The following is a 25,886-nucleotide window of genomic DNA, read 5'->3' as shown; positions in this document are numbered from 1 at the left end:
CAGTAGAAGGGGTCCAGCAACAGGCCATGGCATTAGCTGAGGCAGATCTGGGGCCAATGAGAATGGCAGGCGTTTGAGTTTGAGATCAGAGAAAGGTAGCAAGCCCCAGCAAGGGAGGCCCACTGGGGTCATGAAAAGAGAAAACAGGATGAGCCGGGGGCCTCTGGGTCATGAAACATCAGCCTGACGTGCATTTGGAGATGCAGCCACCAGAGATGAGTGGCTGGGACCCACAAGAGCAGCAGAAGGTCAAAGGCAAGTGGGGCAAAGCAAAACACAGACACCCTGACCCAGATAATCTGCCAGCCATGCAGCGACATGCACATACTCTGGTAGGAGCAGTCACCGAGCAGGGGCAGAGGGAACACTCTTCCCAAAGGAAGCCTCATTTTGAAGACAGCACATCACCCAGTCCTCTGTTTTCTAGCTCCTTCTTTCCTCTCCACTAGTGAAGCCTGCTCTTCCCCTTGCCACAGCCTTGCTCACCAAAAAATAACAGGGGGTACCATGGCTTCAACCAGAAATCATTTTTACCAAGGAACAAGAACAAAAAATAGTGTCTGCCTGGTCACTAGAAAAGTATAACGTGATTTGACACCCTCAAATGTTTGGTACTTGGTCCAGCAAAGGCATCTCCATTGTCCCACAATGCTGGTTGACCAGATGAACAAATGCACAAACGAGCAATACACTTGATCCTGATTTAGAACCCCTCCCTGCAAATAAGGAGAAGGTGTTCAGAACTGAACAGCTCCTGGGGGAGTGGGGAGGTAGATTTCACACCTGTTCTCTTGGATTCCTCATGCACAGGCACAGACTCTGCACTCAGTCATGGAGCTGAGAGATGACTTTGGGTCAGGCTATGGAGCTAAAAGAAAACGACCTTGGGTCGGGCTTGGCCATCTGCTGAGCAGCTGTCCCCCACCCTGTCACTGAAGGGTGGACGGGCATTTCTTTGACTGCCTCTCTCTGTTCCCTAAAGTGTTTTCACACACCTGTTCACCGGTTCTCCTAGAACTTCATCTCTGCTTGTCTTTCTCTAGCCCTGAACTGCTTCCTGGAGAGACACCATTTGCCAGTATCTTCCCCAGCTTCCCCTTTCCTGTCCACACTCCTCCACCCCACTCTGCCCACACATCCTTATGTCCCTTACTCACATTTTTTAAAAAGTTCTCAATAACAACTCCTGTGTTGAGCACATTGTCATGCACAGAGCACATCTGCCTTCATTATCTCATCAGGCTCTCACCACAATCCTCTTAGGTCATCAGGGGACCGTCTCTTGCCTAGTTCACTAATGACAAAACCGAGTCACAGATGTTTGGATGACTACCCAGAGGGGGCAGATGTGCCTTCCCTGAGCCCGGGGCCCACTGTTCCCACCCATCCTAGAGGGAGGACCAGGATGCCTGTGCTCTTCACTCCAGAGTGAAAATACGGTGTTTGAGCTAAGACTCGAAACATTCTGGGACTTTATTTTCAGAATACTGGACAGCCTGTCTTTGTGAATAGAAGGTAAGAAAGGAGATAAAACCAACCCTCCAGTCTCCTGCCCTCTGTTCTAATGGCAATTAGAAATTTTGCCTTCACATTAATAATGCAATATGCCAGTCAAAGCAATTTTGAGAATGGTTATCACCAGCTCAGTATTTTTATTGTGTTAAAATACACATAAAACTTATCATTTTAACCATTTTAAGCCTGCAACTCAGTGGCATTAAGTACATTCACAGGGTCATGCCACCATCGGCACTATCTACTCCAAGAACGTTTTCATCACCCAGAATGGGAACCCCATATTCATGAAGGGGTCACTCTCTGCTACCTACTCTATCCCCTCTCCCCTGCCTCTGTCTACCACCAACCTGCTTTATGCCTCTACAGATTCACCTATTCTGGGCATTCCATATAAATGGGAAAAAAAAGTGTGACTCTGTTTCTGGTTTCTATCACTTCGAATAATGTTTTTGAGGTTTACCCATGTCGTAGCATGTAATAGAACGTTATTCCCTTTAATGGCTGGGCAATATTCCCTTGTATGGATGCCCGACGGTTTGTTTATCCATTCATCCACTGATGGGCATTTGGGTGCTTAACCCTTTTGCCTATTGTGAATAATGGTGCTATGGACATGAGTGTGCAAGTACACGCTGGTGTCAGAACACCTGTTCCCAGTTATTTTGGGTGTGTCCCTGGAAATGTGGAGCAGGGAGGAAGTGGAGAGGACATCAGAGAAGCTCCAAGAACACAGACTGTGTAGACGAAGGCCTGTGGGCCATTGTGAGCTCTGGCTTTCACCCCGAAGGAAGTGGGGAGCCTTTTTAGCAGAAGCACAGTCTGGTCTACATTTCAACAGATCATTCTGGATGCTGTGTTTAGAGTTCACTGAAGAAGAGCAGAAGCAGAAGCCAGTTTGGAGGATATAGTGGTAATTCAGGCAATATTCTGACGGTGGTGAAGGTGTGGAGGGGTTGTCAGAGCCCAGATATAGTTTGAAGGTAGATGTATTTTCTAACCAATGAGCACCAAGGCAGATGGCGAGGCTTTAACCTCGGCATTTGGAGTTGACATTATCTAGGATAGGGAAGACTGGGTGGGACAGGTTTGAGTGGAAGGAAGGTTAAAAATTTTATTTCAACCATGTCTGAGGGACCTCTTAGACATAATGGAGACACTGAGTAGGCAGCTGGATATGCCAGGCTGGAGTTTAGAGGAAGGATTCAGACTGTAGTGTAAATTTGGAAGCTATTGGAATATACATGTTATTGAAAACCATGAGATCACCAAAGAGTGAGTGTAGATGCAGAAGCAATCTGAGGGCTCCGTGCTGGTGTCCTCCTACCTTGAATACCAGGAAGAAAAGGGAGAAGCAGCAAAGGAGATTGAAAAGAGCACCAGGAAGACAGCCAGGCATATCTGGGGCCCTGGCAGCCAATGGAGATCCTGTTCCCAGGAAAAGGGAATAATCCACTGGGTCAAATGCAGCTAGTAGGGTGCACATGGTGAGGACTGAGATCTGACTGTTGGATTTCGAAGGACAAGTCACCTCTGACATTGACAAATGCACTTGCACCGAATGGTGAGGGTAAAGCCTAGTTGAGCAGGTTTAGAAGGAAAGTTGAGGGAGGAATCAAAGGCCCCAGGTGCAGACAGCTCTTTCAAAGGGCTTTGCTGTAGAGAGAGCCAAAAGAGAGAGGGCAGTTATAAGGCAGATGGCCAGGATGGGGACTGGTAAGCTATGTAAACTGCTAAGAACCAACTGGTCAGGAGGGGAGCTGCTGAAGTAGTTTGCTCTAAAATGTTTGATACAATAATTATTTTACTCAGGTATGCAGAGTGCAACAGATAAGGAGGTGATTGCCACAAAAAGATAGCTTGTTACTCACAGCTCCCATGAGGATGAGGCCTGCCAGGCCACATAGGGCCATATGGTGAAACACCTAGGTCAGTCAGGTGGCAGAAAGAGGGGAAGGCAGGGGCCTGAGTCTTTATTGCAAGAAGGAATGGCTGAGGTAGGGAATGCAGCTCATCAGGCTTAGGATTGGCTAGTTGGAATATTTTGGGTGGGCTATCTCCAGTTATCTGGTGCCTGGGGTGACTAGGGCAGAGGAAGATTGCCTCCTGAGAGGTAACAGCCAGATGGAGAAAGTAGCTGGGGCTGTGCACTTGGGACTGGTTAGGTTGCATCGGAAAGTCATGCTCCCCACTGGGTCTTTGCTCTCTCTAAGAATTGGCTGCCGTGGGAGGGGCACCATGGGCCCAAGTACCAAAGCACTGAGAATACACAAAATAAGTAAAGATATTTAATACATGTGTATTTAGGGGAAGGGGGTTGCTGGAGTGAGGAGATCCTTGCATAGCAAGAGAGGATAGGTTGGCCTCGGCTCAGAGCAGGGACAGGCAATTATAGCAAAGGGAAAGGAAGGAAAGTGGGTGACAGATACTGGTAATTGGGTAGACGTGGGAGGTGATACATTCTCTTTTCCGCTCCTCACTTAGGGAAGTGGGAGGCAAGTTCATCAGTTGAGAATGAGGAAGGAGGAGGAGGTGTTGGAGGTTTGAGAAGGAGGAGAGGGCCTGCACAGAATCTTCTAGGAGAGAGAGAGGAGCAGCTTGGGGCCTGCGGCAGGAGCGAAGGGCAGCCCTGAGACCCACTGAAGACGCGTGGCCCTGAATTTAAAGTGAAATCAGCCCACATGGTTACATATTTCTCTAACCAAGGCAAAGTGCTATGTTGATCAATTAGCTTTACAGTTTTGCCAACCGAGGACAACAGAGTGAGAGGAGGGTGCCAGGGTCCCATCCAACAATGGACCACAGACTCGTGCCAGGCAGGGAGGGGACAGAGGGCACAGGGGCGTGCACTCACTGTGAGGTGGGAGAGCCCACCGACTGGAGGTCCCAGATACTTCAGGAGGTAAGCTGTGCGATGGGGAACAGATATTCATCAGAGCTGAGTGCTTGTGGTCAGAGAATACAGATGATGTTTTCACTATGTATAAAAATCTGTTAAATTTCTTTTCTTATTCTTGTTTAGTTATATTTTCTTAACAGCTATGAATTAGTTTTTAAACATAAACATTTTCTTTCAAAAAAGAAAGAAGTGTGTTTTGAAGTGTGGGTAGGACTTGAACAGATTCAGGGGTTTCATTCCAGAGAAGGAGGTACAAGCACAGACTGGACACATTTCTGGAACCATGCGCAGCCCAGGGTAGCCAGGCCATGGCATCTGTGGGCAATGGCTGGGGGGGGGGGGCTACTGAGGAGGACAGGGATCCCGAGGAAGAGCCTGTACTTAATTCAGGCAAGAATGAAGAGCCAATGAAGGGTTTTAAGGAGGAGAAATATCTAGAACACAGATGGGCCTTTGTCACCAACGAGAGGAGGAAGCATTGAAATTGAGAAAGTTTTGCCTTTCCTGGTGAAAGTTCCTGGGACTGCTGCCCTCTCCTCGCTCACCTCCCTCCTTCCTCATCTTTCTCAGCTGCAAGAGTTGTGTATGTTGCATATATTCTGTGTGGTACCAACAATGAGAATGATTATTTTTCATATCTGTTCTTCTCCTATCTAATAGAATGATTAGACTTTGGCTGATCCCTTAATGTGATTAGAATTTTTGAATGATTTTGGCTAGAAATGATTGCACAAATGGTGGTCGTTGCCACCATAGTGTTTGGAGAATGAGGCTGTAGGCCCCCATTCCAGAACTTCATCAGCCCTCAGGTGCCATTGACTGCACCTTGCATGGCTGGGCAGGTGGCAAGGGAGCCTTGGAGAGGAAGATGGGCATGTTTGGCTTTGGGCTTAATGATTATAAGGACAAGTCTGGCTAACTGGCACGGTAGGTCTCAGGTAGGGCTCCGTGGTGGCTTTCTGTTGGAGACCTGTTTCTCCCCATACAGAGAGGACAGCTAGTCATCATCAGTCCAGTCGGGTAGTTCCAGAATTGGTCTCCCCATGGGTGGGGATGTGTTTCTCAGTTATTTAGTGTCCACGTTCACCAACCATCCATTAGCTGCCTGCACAGTGGGACAGGCCTTGGAGCCTTGCTGCTTGCAGGACTGGGGGCTCGGCTCAGTGGGGAGGTTGCCTCCCTCTCAAGGGTTGGTTTCCAGGCCACTGCCAGCCTCTCTTTTCCACCATCCCCATCAGGGACAACCTTTGCTGGAGCCAAGATGTGGAGCAGTGCTGCTACATTCTTCTTGACACTGTGGCAGATTTTTGACTGTGGCTTTTAGGGACCATTTCACAGGCCAGCCATATAGCAATGATGGTCCCATGTTCATTCCATGTTTTCATTGCATTGGGAGTTGCCTCCTGCCCTCCATGTTTGGGTTTTGACACCAGCCCAGATGCAGGCAGAGACCTGCTTTGCCAGGGGCTCCTGTGGGCCCTTGCACAGGCCTGGGCACCTGCAGTGACCTGGTTTTAAGGAAGAGGCACCAGGGGTCCTCTCAGTTCTGCCCTGAGGAATCCCAGGGCTTCTGAGGGTAGAGCCTGGACAAATATGCTGAACAGAGAGAGCAGTGCCCAGGCAACAGGGGATCCGCGGCGACTCGTACTGTGAATTCTCTCCTCACCACCACAGCCAAAAATAGCATCAAGATAAAGCCAATTATATTAAATTATCAGTCCAATTAACAAAGGAAGATGTTTCCCAAAGGGCAATCTGAAAGGGTCTGGAAGGACCAGCATCCTGTCTACCCTCCATGACTGTGAAAGTCATGTGCTTTGGACCCTTCCCTCCCACCTCTCCGCCTCTTCCTCCCTCCAGCACCTCCTTCTCCCTTCTTTCCTCTTCCTCCCCTCTATCCTCCACCTCTCCCCCATCTTTCCTTCTCTTCCTTTCTTTCATCTCCCCCCCTCGCCCCATCCCTTCCAGCCCTGGCTACAGCACAGACCCTGCTGCCCTTGGGTTCTGGTTCAGTTCAGCCAGTTTGGAATTGAGACAGGGCTGGGAGCTGGACTAGGTGGTCTCATCCACAGGTGGAGCACAGGCCGCCACGTGGGGCAGCTCTGGTGCACATGGGTGCTTTCACGGAGTCCTTCCCCACCTGGGCAGTCACCCAGATTGTCGCACTCATTCATTTATCTAACAGGATCTAGTGAGTGCCTGTCTGTGTCAGACAAGACACTAACCCTGGAAATACAATGAGAAATCAGAGGGCTAACCTCTCTGTTCCGGGGGGCCTGGCAGTTTGCAGGGGGAGACAGCTCCACAGGCCGGGTCTGCTGGGACAAACACACATTTCCAAGTCCCATCTCTGTAATCTGGTTTTGTGGTCCTGGGCCACACCCAGGAGTCGGCATTTTCTAAGGAGCCATGGGGTGATGCTGGTGCAGGTGGGCCCAGGTGGGCACTGAGCCAATCTCAGAGAAACAGTGTTCTCTCCCGGGAGGCAGTGTCCAAAGCCACCCCACTGAGAGTGTGTGTTGACTGTGCCCTGTGATTTTTAACTGTCCTGCCAGCCTTTACGAGGTTAGAAATATAGAAACTTGCAGCAGGCTCTTAACTTCACAAGGTGTTAACATCAGACACCAGGCACAAGCTTTTACAGGAGATTGTAGTGACTTATCAGGATTTTTTCTTTGAGAATTTCTTGACGTGCTCAGCAATTTCTCTCTAGAAAACTGAGTTTACACCAGGCTGCCTCCTGCCCCCTTCTCTGCAGACTCCTGCACTCCCAGGCTGCACCTCTGGTCTCCAAGCACAGGTGTCTCTGGCATTTCTCCATCACAAGGGTGGACCCTGGCATTTAGCTCTCCCAGAATGAGTCATCCCTGAAGTTTTCCTCTTCTGGCTATGGGATAACCTCCCTTGGGTTATCTCCTTCACTCTGCCCTTGGGTCATAAGCACCAGGGGATAGCACAGGTCATGATCACAGTTTGGTTGCAAAGAACAGACACCTATCTAATAAGGTCTAAGTCAAAGAGGAGAAACCACAAAGACACAGGGGCCTCTCATATGACCCCAGGCAGAGATCAGAGCCCCACCTTTCAGCTAATGGGAAGCTGAAGTCACCAGGCAGATCCAACCCCCATCTCCTCCACTGTCCACCTGCCTGCTCTCTATGTCCCATCACCCATGTGCACCAGAGCTGCCCCCCGCCATAGTGGCCTGTGCTCCACATTTGAATGAGACCATCTAATTCTACCTCCCACCCCTGTCTCAATTCCAAGTTTCAGGAAAAACATAATTTGATTGACTGTTTAGGTTTGGGTAACTGAGGGGGGACGGTGAATGGGCTCACACAGTGCTTTTCCAGGCTGGGGCTCTGCTGCTTCTCTCTGGGTGGCCTGGGGCTGGAGAAAATGATTGACAGTGAAGCAGTTGTTGTCCCTCATGTGGCTGGGGTGGCACAGCTGCACCAGCAGAGGGCAGCTTCCTATGTACATAGTTATGATCTGTATGAGGTTTCTGGAGAAATGTGGATGGGCCTCTGTAGGAGGGCGAAGGAACGTTATTTCCTGAGCTCCTGCCCTTTGCAACGGGCTCATCTCACATCTTTTCACAGCAGCACTCTAGAGGCTTCGCTGGGATCCAGAGCGCTCCGTCAGTGTAACCCAAGTAAGTTTGCAGTGGCAGTGCCAGCATTCCCACTGGGTTCTTCCAGCTCTCAACACTGTTTTTCCCAGTGTGCCCCACTGCTGCCTTGTCTCCTGAGTGGCAACAGGTATTCCATGGAATCAGAAATCTGGACCCTGAAGTCAAAGGCAAGTTCGAAATCAGAAAGAGCTTCTGAAGACCTGACACTGAGGTCTATGTAGTTCCTCCCCTCTGAGCTCCTCTGAGACTGCCCATGGATGCTCATCCTGCCACACAGCTGTCACCAGACGTGCAGTGAGAACCAGGTCACATGTTTGCAGACTTCACGTGATACGTGAGACCTATTCTTGTTCTAGAGACAAAGGTGCCATTTATCCCTAGGTGCTTTGTATACCATAGTTTGCCTGAAGCTAAAACACAGCTTTATGGAGAATGGCGATGTGAGAATTGAGGGCTTCAGGAAGTTACTAGAATGGCCAGAGCGGAACCCAGTGCCTGTTATGATGCTGTCTGTGAAGGGCTTCTGGTACTATTGGCTTTACTGATACTTAATGACGTTAGCTTCATTTTGTTTACCTGAGATATAATTGACAAGGAACCTTATGCACGTTGAAGGTACACAATGTGTTGATTTGGTTCATTTAGATATTGCAATATGATTACCTCCATAGCATTAGCTAACACCTCCATCACGTCACATAATTACCATTTCATTTTGTGGTGAGAACATTTAAGATCTCGTCTCCTGACAACTTTGAAGTTTCAATGTAGTAATTGTTGACTACAATTGCTATGCTGTACATCAGATTTCCAGAACTCGTTCATCTTCTAACTACAAGTTTAGATGCTTTGACCAACATGCCCCCATTTCCCAGGTCTGCACAGGCCCTGGTAACCACCATTCTCTCTATTTCTACTATTGTTCAGCTTTTTTAGATTCCACATGTAAGCGAGAACATTTGTCTTTCTCTATCTGACTTACCTCACTTCGCATAATGCCTTCAAGGCCTACCCATGTTGCAAATGGTGGGATTTTCTTCATCCCAGTAGTTGGGTAAAGTTGTCTTGTGTGTGTGTGTGTGTGTGTGTGTGTGTGTGTGTATCGCATGTCTTTAATGACTTTAGCTTCTCTCTCTCTCTCTTCCACAGGACACCAGCCATGATTGGCTGCTCCTTCGTGGTCAACAGGAAGTTCTTTGGTGAAATCGGTCTTTTGGACCCTGGGATGGATGTGTATGGAGGAGAAAATATTGAACTTGGAATCAAGGTTTGTGACATGAAGTCTCCTTTACTCTTGATTCATTTACATTTGTGAGCAAAGCTGCCTGGTCATCTTAATGTGTACTTAAAGCTTCTTTAGCTGGTGAATGACAGACTCCTCTGTCCTACCCCTGTTCCTGGGGATGTTCCAGCAAGATTCACCCCTCCCTGGACAGAGAATCCTGGGCTTTCCCCCTCCATAGAACAATTTCATCAGGCCTAGGTGACGCACTCTGGACATTAGCCAGGGAATTTGTTTCCCATTCTCTTCCAGTATCATTCTCTCCTTAAATTTTTCTTAAAATTTAATGATTTCCTTAAATTAGTATGCCATTCTATGAATTTTAATAGTTCATTTACATTATAAAACCATAATATGCCAGGGAGAGAAGGACCATTATCTGTGGGGCCCTCCCTTGTCTCAGAAATGCTTCCAAGGAGAACGATCAGGGAGGGGAGTGAGGAGGATACAGAATGGGCCTCTTGCTGGGCCTCTGGCCCAGATTACTTCCACTGTTAGACATTTCATATACTGGGTTTTGCTTAAGATTTTTGTTTGAAAAAAATCCATTGTTAAAAAAAAGTTGGACACATTGATATATTCCAACTTCTTTTTTTTAGAGCTAAGAGGGTAAGTGAACTCTACCAACAGGTGAGGGGACTCGGGTCCCAGAAACCAATCAAAAAGTAGACTTGGTTCTCTTGCTGAGTGCAAGTCTTCCTTCGTATTACAAACCATTAGTGTTGGGAGGATGCCCTACTGGAGTCTCTGTAGCTGTTGCCCCCTGCCTTAAACATCTGCATACCTAAGCCCCTAAAAGTCGGCTTGTTGGAAATGACTCAGGACACAGTTGTAAGGCTTAAAGTTTATTGAATTTCTTTCACCTCCCTCTGTTGTATTCTTGATTTCGTTTTAACAGGCAAGTACTCAGTGCAGCATTCCTACCACTAATCAAAGCCTGCTCTGTTTACGGTTTCACTGGCTTATCCCTACCTGCTCAATACCTTTCAGACACCCTATTAGCCCCTCATCTACAATTGGGCCCCCTTTGTGGAATGAAAGGTTTTGTGCCCACATGATGTAATGAATGGCCAGGCTACATGAGTGAAGGAAACGGTGGGGATCTTCTCTGGCTTCTAAAATCACTCCCTTTGGAGACCACAGACTCTTCCTGTGCTTTCGTTTCCAGGCTGGGTTTTTTCCTCAAGGGAATTTTCATGGGGTCTCATGGTCAAGCCCAGCAATTAAAATTTCATAAATATGTTATCACAGCTAATACACTGTCTTTCATCAGTTTTGAATTCAACTGAAGACAAAGACCTGGACCCAGCATGTTGAATCGGCCCTTCTCCCATCTCTTTTGACCCCTTCTTGTGCTGCTCCGCTGTTCTCTCCCTTAGCTCTCACCTAGATGCCATGGCATTCACTTACCACATGTCTTGTCTTTCTGTACCTTCCTCTCACTGGGTTATAAGCCCTGTGCGGCACAGGTCTTCGCATCCCAAGCATTCAGAGTCACGCTTGGCACATGGCTCAATAGACATCTGTTGGACTAATGACTGAATGAATGCCTACTGGGAATTTAACATGAGTAGAAGCAGTGGAATGGTGGAGACAAGCCTGATTGGAATGAGTTGATGGTTTAATGGGAGGTGAGAACTGGTTCCAGGTACTTATCTGTAAAAAGAAGGAGCTGAAGGAAGCCCTGCGTTGAGAGAGTTGAGATGTTTACATTTCACTTTTAAGATAAGAGAGATTTGCATGTCTCTACATGCTGTGAAGCCAGTGAAGGGTAAGACTTCATTACACATAGAGGGGAGAACAGGATAATGGGTAGAGTGCTGTCTCTATGGAGTCAGGGTCACAGGTTGGAGTTATGGGGACATGTGGGACTTCAAGATCTGATTGTCACCAGAGGCTGTGTTGTGGGGAGACAGAGGACGTGACAGTGGAACTCACTGCTAAGGCTGGCTAAGATGTCAGCCTCCCCAGACTTGTGAGCCATTTGCTGTGCATCATCCTAGACCTGGCAAAGGTCAGACTCCGTGACGATGGTGGTGACCAAGCCCTGTGTGCCTGTTCCCATTCCCGAAGAAGGGGAGGAAGGGGCGTCTGTTTCCACCTTGAAGCCCAAACCAGTACACCAAAGCCTCCGCGTGGCACCAGCTGAGAAGTTAGCAAACTTTATTCCACACACATCTTGTGAACAGGTTGGGCTGAACAGCCTCAGGGCCCGCCCTCTGACTTGTCTTCTCCATGGCAATTCAGCTCGGCTGCCTGCTCTCTTTTATGAGAGTGGTAGGTGCATCAGACATAGAGACCACCCTCATGTGCAATTACCTGCCTCTTATTGTACATCCGGGCACACCCAGTATCCATGCTGGAGATGGAGAAGGTTACTGCCTTCTTCCTCTTACTTCCCATTGACCATATCCTCCTGTGAGCTACAAGGTGACTCCATAGGAGGCCTTGGTTTTCTCTCAATCCTTAAAGCAGGAGTTCAGTGCTGTTGGTGCCATAAAGACCAAGGTCTGGGTTCAGGGTCCTCTTAGCCACTGTCTCCACACCATTCTGTGGAGGTCAGGTGTGGTCCCTCACCAGCAGCACTGACCTCATCTGGAAACCTGTTAAAGATGCAGATTCTTGAGTCCAACTCTAGACCTGCTAAATCAGACACTCTGGGGTGAAGTCCAACAACTGTGGGTTTTTTTAAAAAATTGAATCTTTGTTGCATTTTTTCTGTTACCATTTAGTCTCCTTATACTCTCCACCCCCCAGCAATCACACACTCTTGTCCATGTCTATGAATCCTTTTTCCTTCTGTCCCCTAACCTACCCCCTGCTGCCACTAGCTGTCATCTTGCTTTCCATCTATGAGTCTGTCTCTGTTTTGCTCGTTAGTTCAGTTTGTTCATTAGATTCCACATATGACTGAAATCATGCCAAATATGGTATTCGTCTTTATTTGAGTGGTTTATCTCATTTAGCATAATGTTCTCCAGGTTTATTCATACTGTTGCAAAGGGCAAACCTCTCTTTTTTAAAAATAATTATTTATTTATCTGTAGAGAGGGGGGAAGGGAGGAAGAAAGAGAGAGGGGGAAACATCAGTGTCTCTTGCACACCCCCAACTGGGGACCTGGTCTGCAACCCAGGCTTGTGCTCTGACTGGGAATCAAACCAGCAACCCTTTGCTTCAACAGGCTGGCACTCAATCCACTGAGCCATACCAGGGCTAAATTTTCTTCTTTTTTAAAGCTGAGTAGAGTTCCATTGTGTAAATGTCCCATAGTTGTTCGATCCACTCATCTGTTGATGGACACTAGGGCTGCTTCCATATCTCGGTGATTGTAAATGCTGCAATGAACATAGGGGTGATTATGTCCTTCTAATTAGTGTTTTGGGTTCCTCTGGATATGTTCCCAGAAGTGGAATTGCTGGGTCAAAAAGGCAGGTCCGTTTTTTATGTTTTTGAGATATCTCCACACTGCTTTCCACAGTGGCTGCACCAATCTGCATTCCCACCAAGAGTGCAGAAGGGTTCTCCTTTTTCCACATCTTCACCAGCACTTGTTGTTTGTTGATTTATGGATGGTAGCCATTCTGACAGTGAGATGGTATCTCATTGTGATTTTTATTTGCATGTCTCTGATGATTAGTGATGTGGAGCATCTTTTCATATGTCTATTGGCCATCTGTGTGTCCTCTCTGGAGAAATATTTATTCAGGTCCTTTGCCCATTTTTAATTGAGTTGCTTGGGGGGTTTTGGTGTTGAATTTTATAAATACTTTATAAATTTTGGATATTCACCCCTTGTCAGATGTATTGGGTTGTCTTTTTATTTGGTTGATGATTGCCTTTGCTGTGCAAAAACTTTTCAGTTTGATGTAGTCCCATTTGTTTACTTTTTTGTCTTTTGTTTTCCTTGCATGGGGAAATTTATATGTGAAAAAATTTCCAAGAGCAGTGTCCGAGATTTTGCTGCCTGTTTTCTTCTAGGATTTTTGTGGTTTGGGGCCTAACGATTAAGTCTTAGGTCCATTTTGAATTTATTCTTGTGCGTGGTGTAACAAGATGGTCTAGTTTCATTTTTCTTGCACATATGTGTCCAATGTTCCCAACACCATTTATTGAATAAACTATCTTTAGCCCATTGTATGTGCTTGCTTCTTCTGTCAAATATTAATTGATTATAAAGGCTTTATTGCTGGCATCTCCGTTCTGTTCCATTGATCTATATGTCTGCTTTTATGCCAGTACCAGGCTCTTTTGATTACTACGGCCTTGTACTATAGTTGGATACTAGGTATTGTGATTCCTCCCAGTTTGTTCTTCTTTTTCAGAATGATGTTGCTATGTGGGGCATTTTGTAGTTTCATGTAAATTTTTGAAATATTTGTTCTAATTCTGTGAAATATATCACTGGAATATTGATAGGAATTGCATTGAATCTATAGATTGCTTTGGCTGGTAAGGACATTTTAATGATGTTAACTCTTCATAGTCATGAACACAGTATGTGCTTCCACTTATTTGTATCTTCTTCAGTTTCTTTCTTCAGAGTCATAGTTTTCTGCCTACAGGTCTTTTACATCCTTGGTTCCATTTATTCCTAGTTATTTTATTCTTTTTGGAGCAATTGTGAACAAATTGTTTTCTTAATTTCCCTTTCTGTTAGTTCATTATTAGCATATAAAATGCAACGGATTTCTGGATATTAATGTTGCTTCCTGCTACCTTGCTGAATTCATTTATCAATTTTAGTGGCTTCTGGGTGGAATCTTTGGGGTTCTCCATATACACTATCATGTCGCCTGCAAATAGAGATAGTTTTACTTCCTCCTTTCCAATTTGGATGCCTTTTATTTCTTCTTATTGTCTGATTGCTGTGGCTAGGGCTTGCAGTACTATGTTGAATCAGAGAGGTGAAAGTGGACACCCCTGTCTTATTCCTGATCTTAAGGGGAACACTTGTAGTTTTTACCCATTGAGTATGATGCTGGCACTGGGTTTTTCATATATGGCCTTTGTTATGTTTAGGTATGTTCCCTCTAATCCCACTGCTGAGAGTTTTTATAATAAATGGGTAATGAATTTTTTTCATACGTTTTTCTACATCCATTGATATGATCATGTAGTATTTTACCCTGCATTTTTTTAAGTGGTGAGTCACATCTGTTGATTTGCAAATGTTGTACCAACCTTGCTTCCTGGTATAATCCCACTTGATCATGGTGTGTGATCTTTTTGATGCACTGCTATATTTGGTTTGCTAATATTTTGTTGAGGATTTTAGCATCTATGTTAATCAGGGACATTGGCCTGTAACTTTCTTTCTTTGTAGTCTCTTTATCTTGTTTTGGAAGTAGGATTATGCTCTTGTGAAATGAGTTTGGTAGCCTTTCCTCCTGTTAAATTTTATGAAATAGCTTGAGAAAAAGAGGTGTTAGTTCTTTTCAGAATGTTTGGTAAAATTCACCTGTGAAGCCATCTGGCTCAGGGCTTTTGTTTGTTGGAAAGTTTTTTGATTACTGCTTTGATTTCACTAGGTATAATCTGTCTACTCAGATTCTCTGATTCTTCCTGATTTATTTTTTGAAAATTGTATGTTCATAGAATTTTCTAGGAAAATTGCATGTTTTATCCATTTCATCCAGATTGTTCAGTTTGTTGGCATATTTTTTTCATTTTATTTTCTTACAGTCCTTTGTATTTCTTTGGTGTCAGTTGTTATTTTTTTCTTTTTCATTTCTGATTTTATTTATTTGGGTCCTTTGTCTTTTTAAAAATTTATGTGTCTAAAGGTTTATCAATCTTTTTTATTTTATTTATTATTATTATTTTTTAAATTTATTCAATTACTTTTCAAGTACAGTTTTCTGTATGTTATTCCCATCCCAATCCCCGCCCCCCCCCCTCCGTGCTCCCCCCTTCCCATTTCCACCCTTCTTAGTTGTTGTCCATGTATCCTTTGTATTTGTTCCTCTAAATCCCTCCCCTATTTCCCCTGAAATTCCCTCCCCTCTCCCTCTGGTCTCTGTCCCCCTGTTCTCTATTTCAGTCTTGTTTATCTTTTCGAAGAAGCAGCTCTTGGATTCATTGATCTTTTGTACTCTATTTCATTTATTTCTGCTTTGATCTTTATTATTTCCTTCCTTCTAATCAATTTGGGCTCTGTTTATTGTTCTTTTTCAAGTTCTTTTAAGTGTTCCTTCAAGTGTGAATTTAAATTGTTTATTTAAGCTTTTTCTTTTCTTTTTTTTTTTGAGATAGGTCTGTAATGCTATGAATTTCCCTCTTAGGATTGCTTTCCCAGGGTCCCACAAATTTTGGGTTGTCACGTCCTCATTTTCATTTGTTTCAAGATATCTTTTGATTTCTCCCTTAATCTCATTGCTAACCCGTTCATTGTTTAATGATATGTCATTTAGCTTCAATGTCTTTGTGTGTTTTTCAGTGTTCTTCCTGTGATTGATTTCTAGGTTCATAGCATTGTGGTCAGAGAAGATAATTGATATGATTTCAATCTTCTTAATTTTATTGAGGCTTGTTTTGTGTGGTCTATCCTAGAAAACATTCCATGTGTACTTGAAAAAGTATGTTTATTCTGCTGCTTTGGGGTGAAATGCTCTGAAGATATCAGTTAAATCCATATGATCTAGTGCATAATTTAAGGCTGCTGTCTCCTTGTTGATTTTCTGCCTGGAAGATCTATCCATTGAAATGAATGGGGTGTTAAAATCCCTGACTATGACTGTATTTCTGTCGATCTTTCCCTTTATGTCCATCAAGATGTGCTTCACATATTCAGGTGCTCCAATGTTAGATATATAAATGTTCACTATGGTTATATCCTCTTGTTAAGTTGTTTCTTTTATCACTATGCAGTGTCCTTTTCTTGTCTCTTACTATACAGCCTTGGTTTTAAAGTCTATTTTGTTAGATCTAGGTGCTGCTACCTTAGCTTTTTTTCTTTTTCATTTGTATGAAATGTCTTTTTCCATTTCTTTATTTTTAGTCTGTGCATATTTTTTTATCTGATGTGGGTCTCTTGGAGGCAGCAAATATGTAGGTCTTGTTTTCTTGTCCATTCAGCTACCCTATGTCTTTTAGTTGGAGCACTTAAGCCATTTACATTGAAGGTGATTACTGATAAGTACACATGTAGTGCTATTTTATGGTAGACTGATTTCCTCTGTTTTATTTTCTTTCTCTTTTTTGTCTTCTTAAAGCAAGCCCTTCAAGATATGTTGCAGTACTGGTTTAGTGTTAACAAATTCCTTTTGTTTTTTCTCATCTGGGAAGCTCCTTATTTCTCCTTCAATTTTAAATGCTAGCCTTGCTGGGTATGTAGCCTTGGCTGTTTTTCATCACCTTGAATATTTCACGCTACTCCCTTCTGGCCTAAAATATTTCCGTTGAGAAATCAGATGACAGTCTAACTGGTCCTTCTTTTTATGTAACTACCTGCTTTTCTCATGTGACTTTTAGGATTCTTTTCTTGTCTTTAAGCCATGTCATTTTGATTATGGTATGTCTCTGTGTACACCTCTTTGGATCCAACTTGTTTGGAACTGTATGACCTTTCAAGACATGTGTGACTTTTTCCTTCACCAGATTAGGAAAGTTTTCAGTCATTATTTCTTCACATAGGTTCTTGATTCCTTGCTTGCTCTCTTCTCCTTCTGGTATTCTCAGTATGTGAATGTTGTTCTGCTTCATGTTGTCCAAAATATTTCTTAAACTCTCCTCATTTCTTTAAATTCTTTTTTCCTTTTGCTGTTCTGCCTGGTTGGGTTTTTTTCTATCTTGTCTTCCAAAACACTGATTAGATCTCTGCTTTATCTAACCTACTGCTTATTCCTTCCAGTGTATTCTCAGTTTCAGATATTGCATTTTTTATTTCTGACTGGTCCTTTTGAATGGTTTCTATGTCTCTTTTCATGCTGTTGAGTATCCTTATAATCATTACTCTAAACTCTCTATCTGATGAATTGCTTGCCAACATTTCATCTAATTCTTCTGGAGAATTTTTTTGTTCTTTCATTTGGGGTCTGTTTCTTTGTATTCTCATTTTGGCTGCCGCTTTGTATTTTCTTCCTTAGCTGCTAAACTAATCAGTTGCCAAACTGATCAGTTTGTTAATCTAGTCAAGCTATGGTTAACAGCAGAGCTTAAGCTCCACAGGGTGGAGCAGAGTAATTCCTGCAGGCAGTGTTATCGCTTCCCTTCAGGCTGATGAAATGGAGAGGAGTGCTCTGCCTGAGAAAGATGTGTCCTGCAATGTGGGGAATGACTCAGCACGGGGATCTTGGTAGCTATTCCTTCAGTTCTCTCCCCAGAGCAACCAGCACCAGACTTTCCTCACCATTTCTTGTCCACTCTGCCCTCCCTCTGACAAGACCCAGGATATGTGGCTGCAAGTGAAATTTTGTGCATGGGCCCTTTAAGAGGTCTCTGCATCGCCAGCTCTCTCTCCCTGGCAGACGTAAACCCTGCTGCTTCTCACAGCTGAGTGTTACCTGGGCTCCTTTCTGTCTCTGTTGCTATAGGCTGGGGAGCCCAGCTTGGAGTTTAGACACCACACTTCTCAGGGGGAACCCCCAGCCACTGAAATATTCCTCTGGACCTTCACCTGCCAACTGTGGGAGTCCAGCCAGCCCTCTCGTGCCACCTTCACCCGCCTACTAGTCTTTTTGTGGTGAAGTGGTTTATTCTGTCTGACCATGATTATAAGGCTTCTCTCCAGCTAGTGTCCAGTTGGTTATTCTGGATGATTTCTCTACAATTTAGTTGTAATTTCAGGTTGGTTCTGGAAGGAGGTTAGTGTAGCTCAAAACAGTCCAACTTACTTCTCCATCATTTTTGCAGCCTGTGTTTTAATGACTTCCATGGTCAGGTATAAGAGCCACTGGGTCAACACCCTGACCTTATCCAACTTCCTGGCAAATACTTGCTTGTCTCAGAAAGAAGCCCAGGTTTCAGGGCCCTCTTCCAGGTGTCCTCATGGCCACTGCAGGCCCACAGTGAGTCCTTTCTCCTCGCTTGCAGTCCACACAGTATGGCCCCCTCCCCTTAGGTGACGGGACCTGCTTTCTCCTTTATGTGCAGGTGTCTGGACTAGGTGACTGCAAGGTTCCTGGACAGGGTTCCCTTTTTCCTGGGATAATCTATGTAAGGTTCATTGTTTTACAAATAGTATTGTTCCTCCTTTCATTCTATGCTATTTTATACTGCTTAGAGTGCAAATTAAATGAATAATAAATATATTTTAAGTAATCCATATCCACTGCTTGTAAAACTGAGCTCTTTAATATATATACATATATATAATTTTAATATTGTGGACATTTATACATTTATATAAATTAACCTAGAAGAAATGATTCAAAATCCTATGTTTTAGTTAAGTGGAAAGTTTTCAATATGAGAACACCATTATTTCTTTGGGATTTTTTTTCACCAAGAAATAAGTCCACCTATAGTCTTTCTAACTATTCTCTAAAAGTAACTATTACTTTTTAATTCCTCAGTAAGTAAAGAAGTGTCACAGGAATAGGAAGAGTAGACAGTCTTACTGTGGTTCAGGGCTGAGCCAGGGCTGTTGCTCAGATGAAAGACAGCTTGCCTGTGACCAAAACAATCAATACGATACGTACAGTAAAGGTGGGGAGAAGTTTCCTGGGGCTGAGAAAATGGATGGGATTAGAAATGGAAAGGTTTCATCTTGTTCTGAGTAGCATCAATCAGAAACTTCTAATAAGGAGCATTACTGTAACATATCTAAAGGGTAAGAGGAAAAGAATCTCCAAAGAAAAAAGAGCAGATAGATCACTTTGCAGTGGAGTAAAATCACATGGCTTCAGATTCCTCCAGTAGGTCAGTCTTCTTTGGGAAGAAAAGGCACTATGTGTTCTGAACCCTTGTAGAAAAGAGTGACACACTGGACTGCTGATTCCTGTCAGGCAGCCATTCCTAAAGTAAGACACTGTCAGATCCTCAAAATACCAGAAAATATCTTGACTCAAACAGGACCCTCAAAGACTGACTAAAAGACAAGATTCATGTTGGTGTACATTGTTGTTAAAGATATCTGTGGGACCAAGGACCCATGATGAAGGGAAGTACACAAGTGGGTGTGGGAACCCACAAATGTAATAACCTTCTTACCTAGCCTATCCCAGCCCTGGAGTCTTCCCCTGGGAGCAATGTTTGCCAAAAGCTCCACAATAGTCCCAGGTAATGTACTTAGACTCATATCCTGGTGAATTATGGGCAAAGGACTTGTGTATTTTAATTTGAACAGGGAAACAGTAATCTTAAAAAGTGGAGTTTGACCTGTGTGCTGGTCAACCTGTGTGCTGCAATTGCTGGTTTCATAGTTCAGGATGCCCTGGGCCATACCACATTTCTGAAGATCTGGTATGCCATTTTCATGACTCAGGTGGCCCCAAGATTGGCATCCTTACCACTTTGTGCAGCTATTCCACTTGAGCTCAAGTTATTGAAGATCTTCAGGGTCATCCACAGTCCCTGAGCCAACCAGGATAACATCATCAATAAATTTGAAGAATTGCCTCCTTCAGAGTGGTTGTTTAGAAAGTATGGGCTGCCTAGGGTGGCTATAGCCCCAGACTCCCAAACAAACATGGAATCTGCTGTTCACACTGGTCTCTTTGTCCCATCTCTTATTTATAGCTTTGCTGCCACCTTGTTTCTTATCCCTGAGAATTGGGTGGTATAATTCAGCCTGAAGGACTGAGAATCAAGGGGTATACACTGTCCCATCCTGAGTCTAAAAGTCCAAGAACTAGAAGTACTGATGTCTGAGGGCAAGAGAAGATGGATGTCTTAGCTCAAGCAGAAATGTGGGACTGATGCTTTGATCCCCACCCCAGCCACTCCTCTATCTGCAAGTCTGAGACTTGTCATCCAGCATCCCTCCATCTTAATCAGGGTGGATTCCCCCTGCCCTCTCTGAAACCCCTGACATCAGGATCCCAATGTCCAGAAGCCTCCCTTTGTCTCCCATTTAGACCCCTTGGGCTCAAGTCTGCTACATCTGTTGAATGTCATGATTTGGAAAATGTGCCCCCCCCACCCCACTGTCTGGGGACCAGACCATCAGTTCTACTTAGTTTTCCTGAACTCTAGATTGCTTGAGTCTTTGGTTCTACCTTAGCCATTGGCATTGATCTGGATATATGAAGGTCTTCACAGTGCAGGGTTAGAGTATATCTAATTAAATTCAGAGCAAAGTTCCTGGTTTCATCTAGGGATAGAGTAGGCCTTTGGGTTTCCTAGGCTGGACTTAAGTCTAGATGCATGTAAATAGGTGACCCACAGTTGGATTGAATGCTTTTGAATAGAACAGAGACGTGTTGAGTGCCTTCTCAACTCCAGCAGGCACTTGTACTGGGGAGACCACTGTAGACAGATGTGGTCTCTACATGAAATTTATGATCGGGCAGAAAATCCATTCATTTAGCAATTAATTACCAATGTCATGAGTATGAAAACATAGGATGGGGGACACTATAGGAAACTATATCAAAGGAAAATAACCTAGTGTAAGGAGTTGGGATGAGCATCCCCAAGGAAATGATGTTTAAGACTTTAAAAACAATTTGACATTAAATAGACAAAAAGAGTATGAGAGTGGAGTGTGGGAGTATGTATATTCCAGGTGGTTACACCCATGCAAGATGAATTAAGTCCTAGAGATCTACTGCATGGCCTCATGCCTACTGTTAATGCTTACTATATACTTAAAAATTGGCTAAGAGGGTATGTATGTTGTGGTGTTCTTTTAAAAATATTTATTTATTTATTTATTTTGAGGTATAATTGACTCACACCACTGTGTAAGTTTAAGGTATACAGCATAGTGGTGTGATTTACATATATTATGAAATGGTTACTGAAGTAAGTTTATTTAGCACCCATCTCATATAGATACAATAAAAAAGAAAACAAAAAATATTTTTCCTTGCATGAGAACTCTTTGGCTCTACTCTCTTAACAACTTTCATACATATCATACAGCAATAACTATAGTCATCATGCTATACATTATATCCCTAGTAAATATTTATCTTTTAACTGGAAGTTTATACCTTTTGACTACCTTTCTCCAATTTCCTCTCCTCTTACTCCCTGCCTCTGGTAACAAATCTGGTCTCTATTTTGATGAATTCAGGGCTTTTATGAAGATTCCATATAAAAGTGAGATGATATAGTATTTGTCTTTTTCCATCTGGCTTATTTCACTGAGTATAATATCCTCAAGGTTCATCCATATTGTCACAAATGACAAGATTTCCTCATTTTTTATGGATGAATAACAAATCATTCTGTGTGTGTGTGTGTGTGTGTGTGTGTGTGTCTATTCATCCATCAATGAGCACTTAGATTGTTTCCGTGTCTAAGCTATTGTATATAATGTTGTTATGAACATGAAGAGTACAGACATCTTTTGGAGTTAGTGTTTTCATTCTCTTTGGACATATTCCTAGAAGTGGAATTGCTGGATCATGTGGTTATTCCATTCTTAATTTTTTGAGGATCCTTCATCCTGTTTTTACTGTGGCTATATGAATTTACAATTCTACCAACAGTATGTACCAGGAGCCCCTTTTCTTCACATTTGTTATTTTTTTTGTGTGTGTGTATGAAGACAAAATGTTTTATTTATTTTTTTAAACTTTTTTTAAAATTTTTTATTTATTTATCTTTAGAGGGGAAGGAGAGAGGGAGAGAAACATCAATGTATGGTTGCCTTTCCTGCGTCCCCTGCTGGAAGTTGGCCTGCAGGGAACCAGCCTGCAACCCAGGCATGTGCCCTGACTGGGAATCGAACTGCGATCATCTGGTTCGCAGGCCTGTGCTCAATCCACTGAGCTACACCAGCCAGGGCAACACATTTGTTATTTTTGCCAGCATTTATTATTTTTGTCTTTGTAATGACAACCATTTTAGAGGTAGAGTGGTTTGCATTTCCCTAATGACTATTGAACATTTCTTCATGTACCTCTTGGCCATTTGTATTTCTTTTAAAAAATGTCTATTTTGTTCTTTTGACCATTTTTAAAAGTTAGATTACTTGTTTTTACTGTTGAATTTTATGATCTTTTAAATGATTCTTTACTTCTTTCTTTAATATTTTATTTATTTATTTCTAGACAGAGGGAAAGGGAAGGAGAAAGAGGAGGAGATAAACATCCATGGGTGGTTGCCTCTCTCACGTCCCCTACTTGGGACTGGGCCAGCAACCCAGGCATATGCCCTGACTGGGAATCAAACTTTCGACCCTTTGGTTCTTGGGCTGGTACTCAATCTACTGAGCCACACCAGCCAGGGCTATATGAGTTTTTTTAATATATTCTGCATATTAACCTCTTATCATATGTATGTTTTGCAGATATTTTTTTAATTCTTTAGGTTGTGTTTTCACTTTGTTGATTGTTGTTGTTGTTGTTGTTTTGCTGTGTATAAGCTTTTTATTTTTTATTTTGTTCCTTGTGATTTAGGTGTCACAGCCAAAACAATGTCATTGCCAAGATCCATGTCAAGGAGCTATTTTTTTCCTTATGCTTTCTTCTAGGAGTTTCATGGTTTCAGGTCTTATATTTAGGCATGTGATCCATTACAAGTTTATTTTTTTGTGAGTGATGTAAGATAGGGAGGAGTTCAGTTTATTTTTTTTACATGTGAATATCCAGTTGTCCCGACACCATTTATTGAAGAAACTGTCTTTTCTACATTGAGAATTCTTGGCTCCCTAGCCAAATATTATTTGACCACATATGCTTGAGTTTATTTCTGGGTTCTCAATTCTGTTTGTCTGTTTTTGTGCTAATACTGTTTTGTGCCATACTGTTTTGATTGTTATTATCTTAGTTTTTTAATAGTTTTTTAAAAAATATTGTTCATTGGTTGGGGGGACATGGAGAGAGAGAGAGAGAGAGAAAGAGAGAGAGAAAGAGCGAAGCACTGGTGTGAGAAAGAAATATCGATTGGTTGCCTCCCATATACGCCCCAACTGGGGATCAAACCTGCCATCTGTGATGTGGCCTCACTGGGAATTGAGCCCCCAACCTTTTGGTGTATGAGAGGATGCTCCAACCAACTGAGCCACACTAGGAAGGGCAATTATTAGCATCTTATATTACAGTTTTGAGAGCAGGAGGTGTGATGCCTCCCACTTTGTTCTTCTTTGTCAGGATTGATTTGATTGTTTGGGGTCTTTTGTGGTACCATGTAAATTTTAGGGATTTTTTCCTACTTCTGTAAAAAATATCACTGGAATCTTGATAGGGATTGCATTGATTCTATAGGTAGCTTTTGGCAGTATGGACATTTTAACAATATTAATTTTTTCAATATTAAGTATTTTATTGTTTTTGATGTTATTGCAAGTGGTATCATTTTATTTCTTTTTCAGATAACTTGTTGTTATTGTATAGAAATACTACTAATTTTATGTGCTGATTTTATACACTGCAAATTACTGAATTCATGATTAAATCTAACAGTTTCTTGGTGGAGTCTCTAGAATATATAAAATCAAGTGATCTGCAAAAAGAGACAATTTTACTTCTTTCTTTCCAATTCTGATGCTGTTTATTTTTTTAATTTCTTGCTCTGGCCAGAAGTTTCAGTACTATACTAAATAGGACTGGTGAAGGTAGGTATTCTTGCCTTATTCCTAATCTTTGAGGAAAATCTTTCAACCTTTCACCATTGAGTGTGATATTAACTATGGACTTATTGTATGTGGGCTTTATGATGTTGAGGTATATTTCTTCCATAACTAATTTGTTAACAGTTTTTATCATGAATGGATGTTGAATTTTGTTAAATGCTTTTTCTGCATCTACTGAGATGATTATATGATTTAAGTATTATCACAAAATAATAATAATATGATAGCACTAAAAATAGTAAAATAAAACTAAAGAATACAGGAGGAAACATTTGGAGGTGATGGATATATTGACAGCATAGATTGTGATGATTGTTTCACATGTGTATACTTATTTCCAAACTCATCCGGTTGTGTAGATCATATAGTAGCGTAGTTCTTTTCTATGTTGATCATAGCTTAATAAAATGGTTTAAAAAATAAAAATGATACTTTAGCCAAAGAGAAAAATGGGCAAACATTTATAATTCTAAGAGGAAAATGTGTCAGAGAACTAAAGGGTATTCCATATGGCTGGACAAATAAAGGAAGAAGAAAACATCTTACCTGTAGTGGCGGCAATGTGGCAGGGCCTAGATTAGGGAGGACTTATAAACAAGAATTGATTTTTTCTTAGGGATCAATGAAAACATTTTGAAAAGAAAATATACACACATATATATGTTAATGTATGTGTGTATATACATGTGTGGAACTACAGTCACACACATATACATGTGTGCATACACATGTATTATATATGTGCATGCATAGAATATACATTATACATATATGTGCATGTGTATGTGTAGTTGCATAGTATAACTATGTATAGTTACATGTGTGGGACTCATATACCCATTACCAGTTCCTTTGAAGAGATTTAAGGGGATTGAAATTTAAGATCAAAATTTTTTTAAAATTAAAGGATCATTATGACTGCTACATCATTATGTAGAGAGTGGATTATAAAACAGAGTAGACTTAGAAGGGCAATGAGAGAGCTTGGACTGTGGCTGAGATGGTGGGAGAGAAATGGATACATTCAGAAATAGAATTTTGAAGGTAAGTGAGTTCAAGGCTGACCCCCAAGTTTCTAGCTTGAGCAACTGAGAGGTACTGGTGTTGTTCTCTGAGATGAGAAACACCACAGGAAGGGGTTGGGGGAAGGCAGTACGATGATGTTTTCTGTTTTAGAGATGGTGACTCTGCAGTTTCTGAAACTCTCCAATTCATCCTGTAAGCAGTTGGCTGTGTGGGGACCAGGTTAAGGAGAGAGAACTTGGCCTGAAATCAGCTTGACCATGGGTGGTTATATGTCATACCTGAAATTATGAGAGGGAAATGGTTGCCTAAAGAAATGAGAAGAAGGGATGTGACAGGAAAAAAAAAGGACCTTTAAGGTATGGGAGGAGCAGTTGGGAAGGAGACTGGGAAGAAGTTACCGGGAGAGTGAGCATGTGGCAGCAGAGAGAAGAGGGCATTACCATCCCAAGTTGGATGTGGAAACAGTGGGCACGGAGAGCAGGGGTGAAAGCGAATACCATTCCGGAGGCATGACCAATAGGACCTGGTGGGTGACTAAATGTGAGGAGTGAATAAGAAGAGAGTGGGAAGAAAACCTCAAGGTTTCTTAGCACCAGGGTGGATTCACTTAGAGAACACTGGAAAAGAAGGTCTTAGGTGGAGACTCAAGAAGTTCCATTTTAGAAACTTTGGGTTTTCAGAGTAGCAGTCCTCCGTCACCTGGCAGAGAGAGGTCAAGGGAACGTAGTTGTAGGATGGGGTCCCAACCAAGACTAGGAATTGGTAGAGGGGTTCCAGGACAAGTATGACATGTTCACCATTCCACTCTGGTGTCTGCAGACCGCAGTGCCTAGGGTTTGGACTGAT

The 25,886-nt window shown here is 42.8% G+C and overlaps 1 protein-coding gene across 2 annotated transcripts in view; it reads left to right on the top strand.

The window, feature by feature from the left end:
• GALNT17 (polypeptide N-acetylgalactosaminyltransferase 17) overlaps positions 1-25,886 on the top strand; it is a 436,260-nt gene that overhangs the window by 317,915 nt on the left and 92,459 nt on the right. For both annotated transcript variants that reach the window (XM_037041732.1, XM_037041733.1), the window contains exon 6: positions 9,198-9,315. In XM_037041732.1, coding sequence (XP_036897627.1) covers positions 9,198-9,315 — 118 coding nt within the window. The remainder of the gene's footprint in view (positions 1-9,197; positions 9,316-25,886) is intronic.

The sequence above is a fragment of the Sturnira hondurensis genome, unplaced genomic scaffold, assembly GCF_014824575.4.
Source record: "Sturnira hondurensis isolate 20B ecotype Veracruz unplaced genomic scaffold, ASM1482457v3 Scaffold0003166, whole genome shotgun sequence".
Classification (NCBI taxonomy): Eukaryota; Metazoa; Chordata; class Mammalia; order Chiroptera; family Phyllostomidae; genus Sturnira; species Sturnira hondurensis.
Note: the sequence above shows the minus strand (reverse complement) of the source record. Positions and strands in the feature narration are given on the sequence as shown.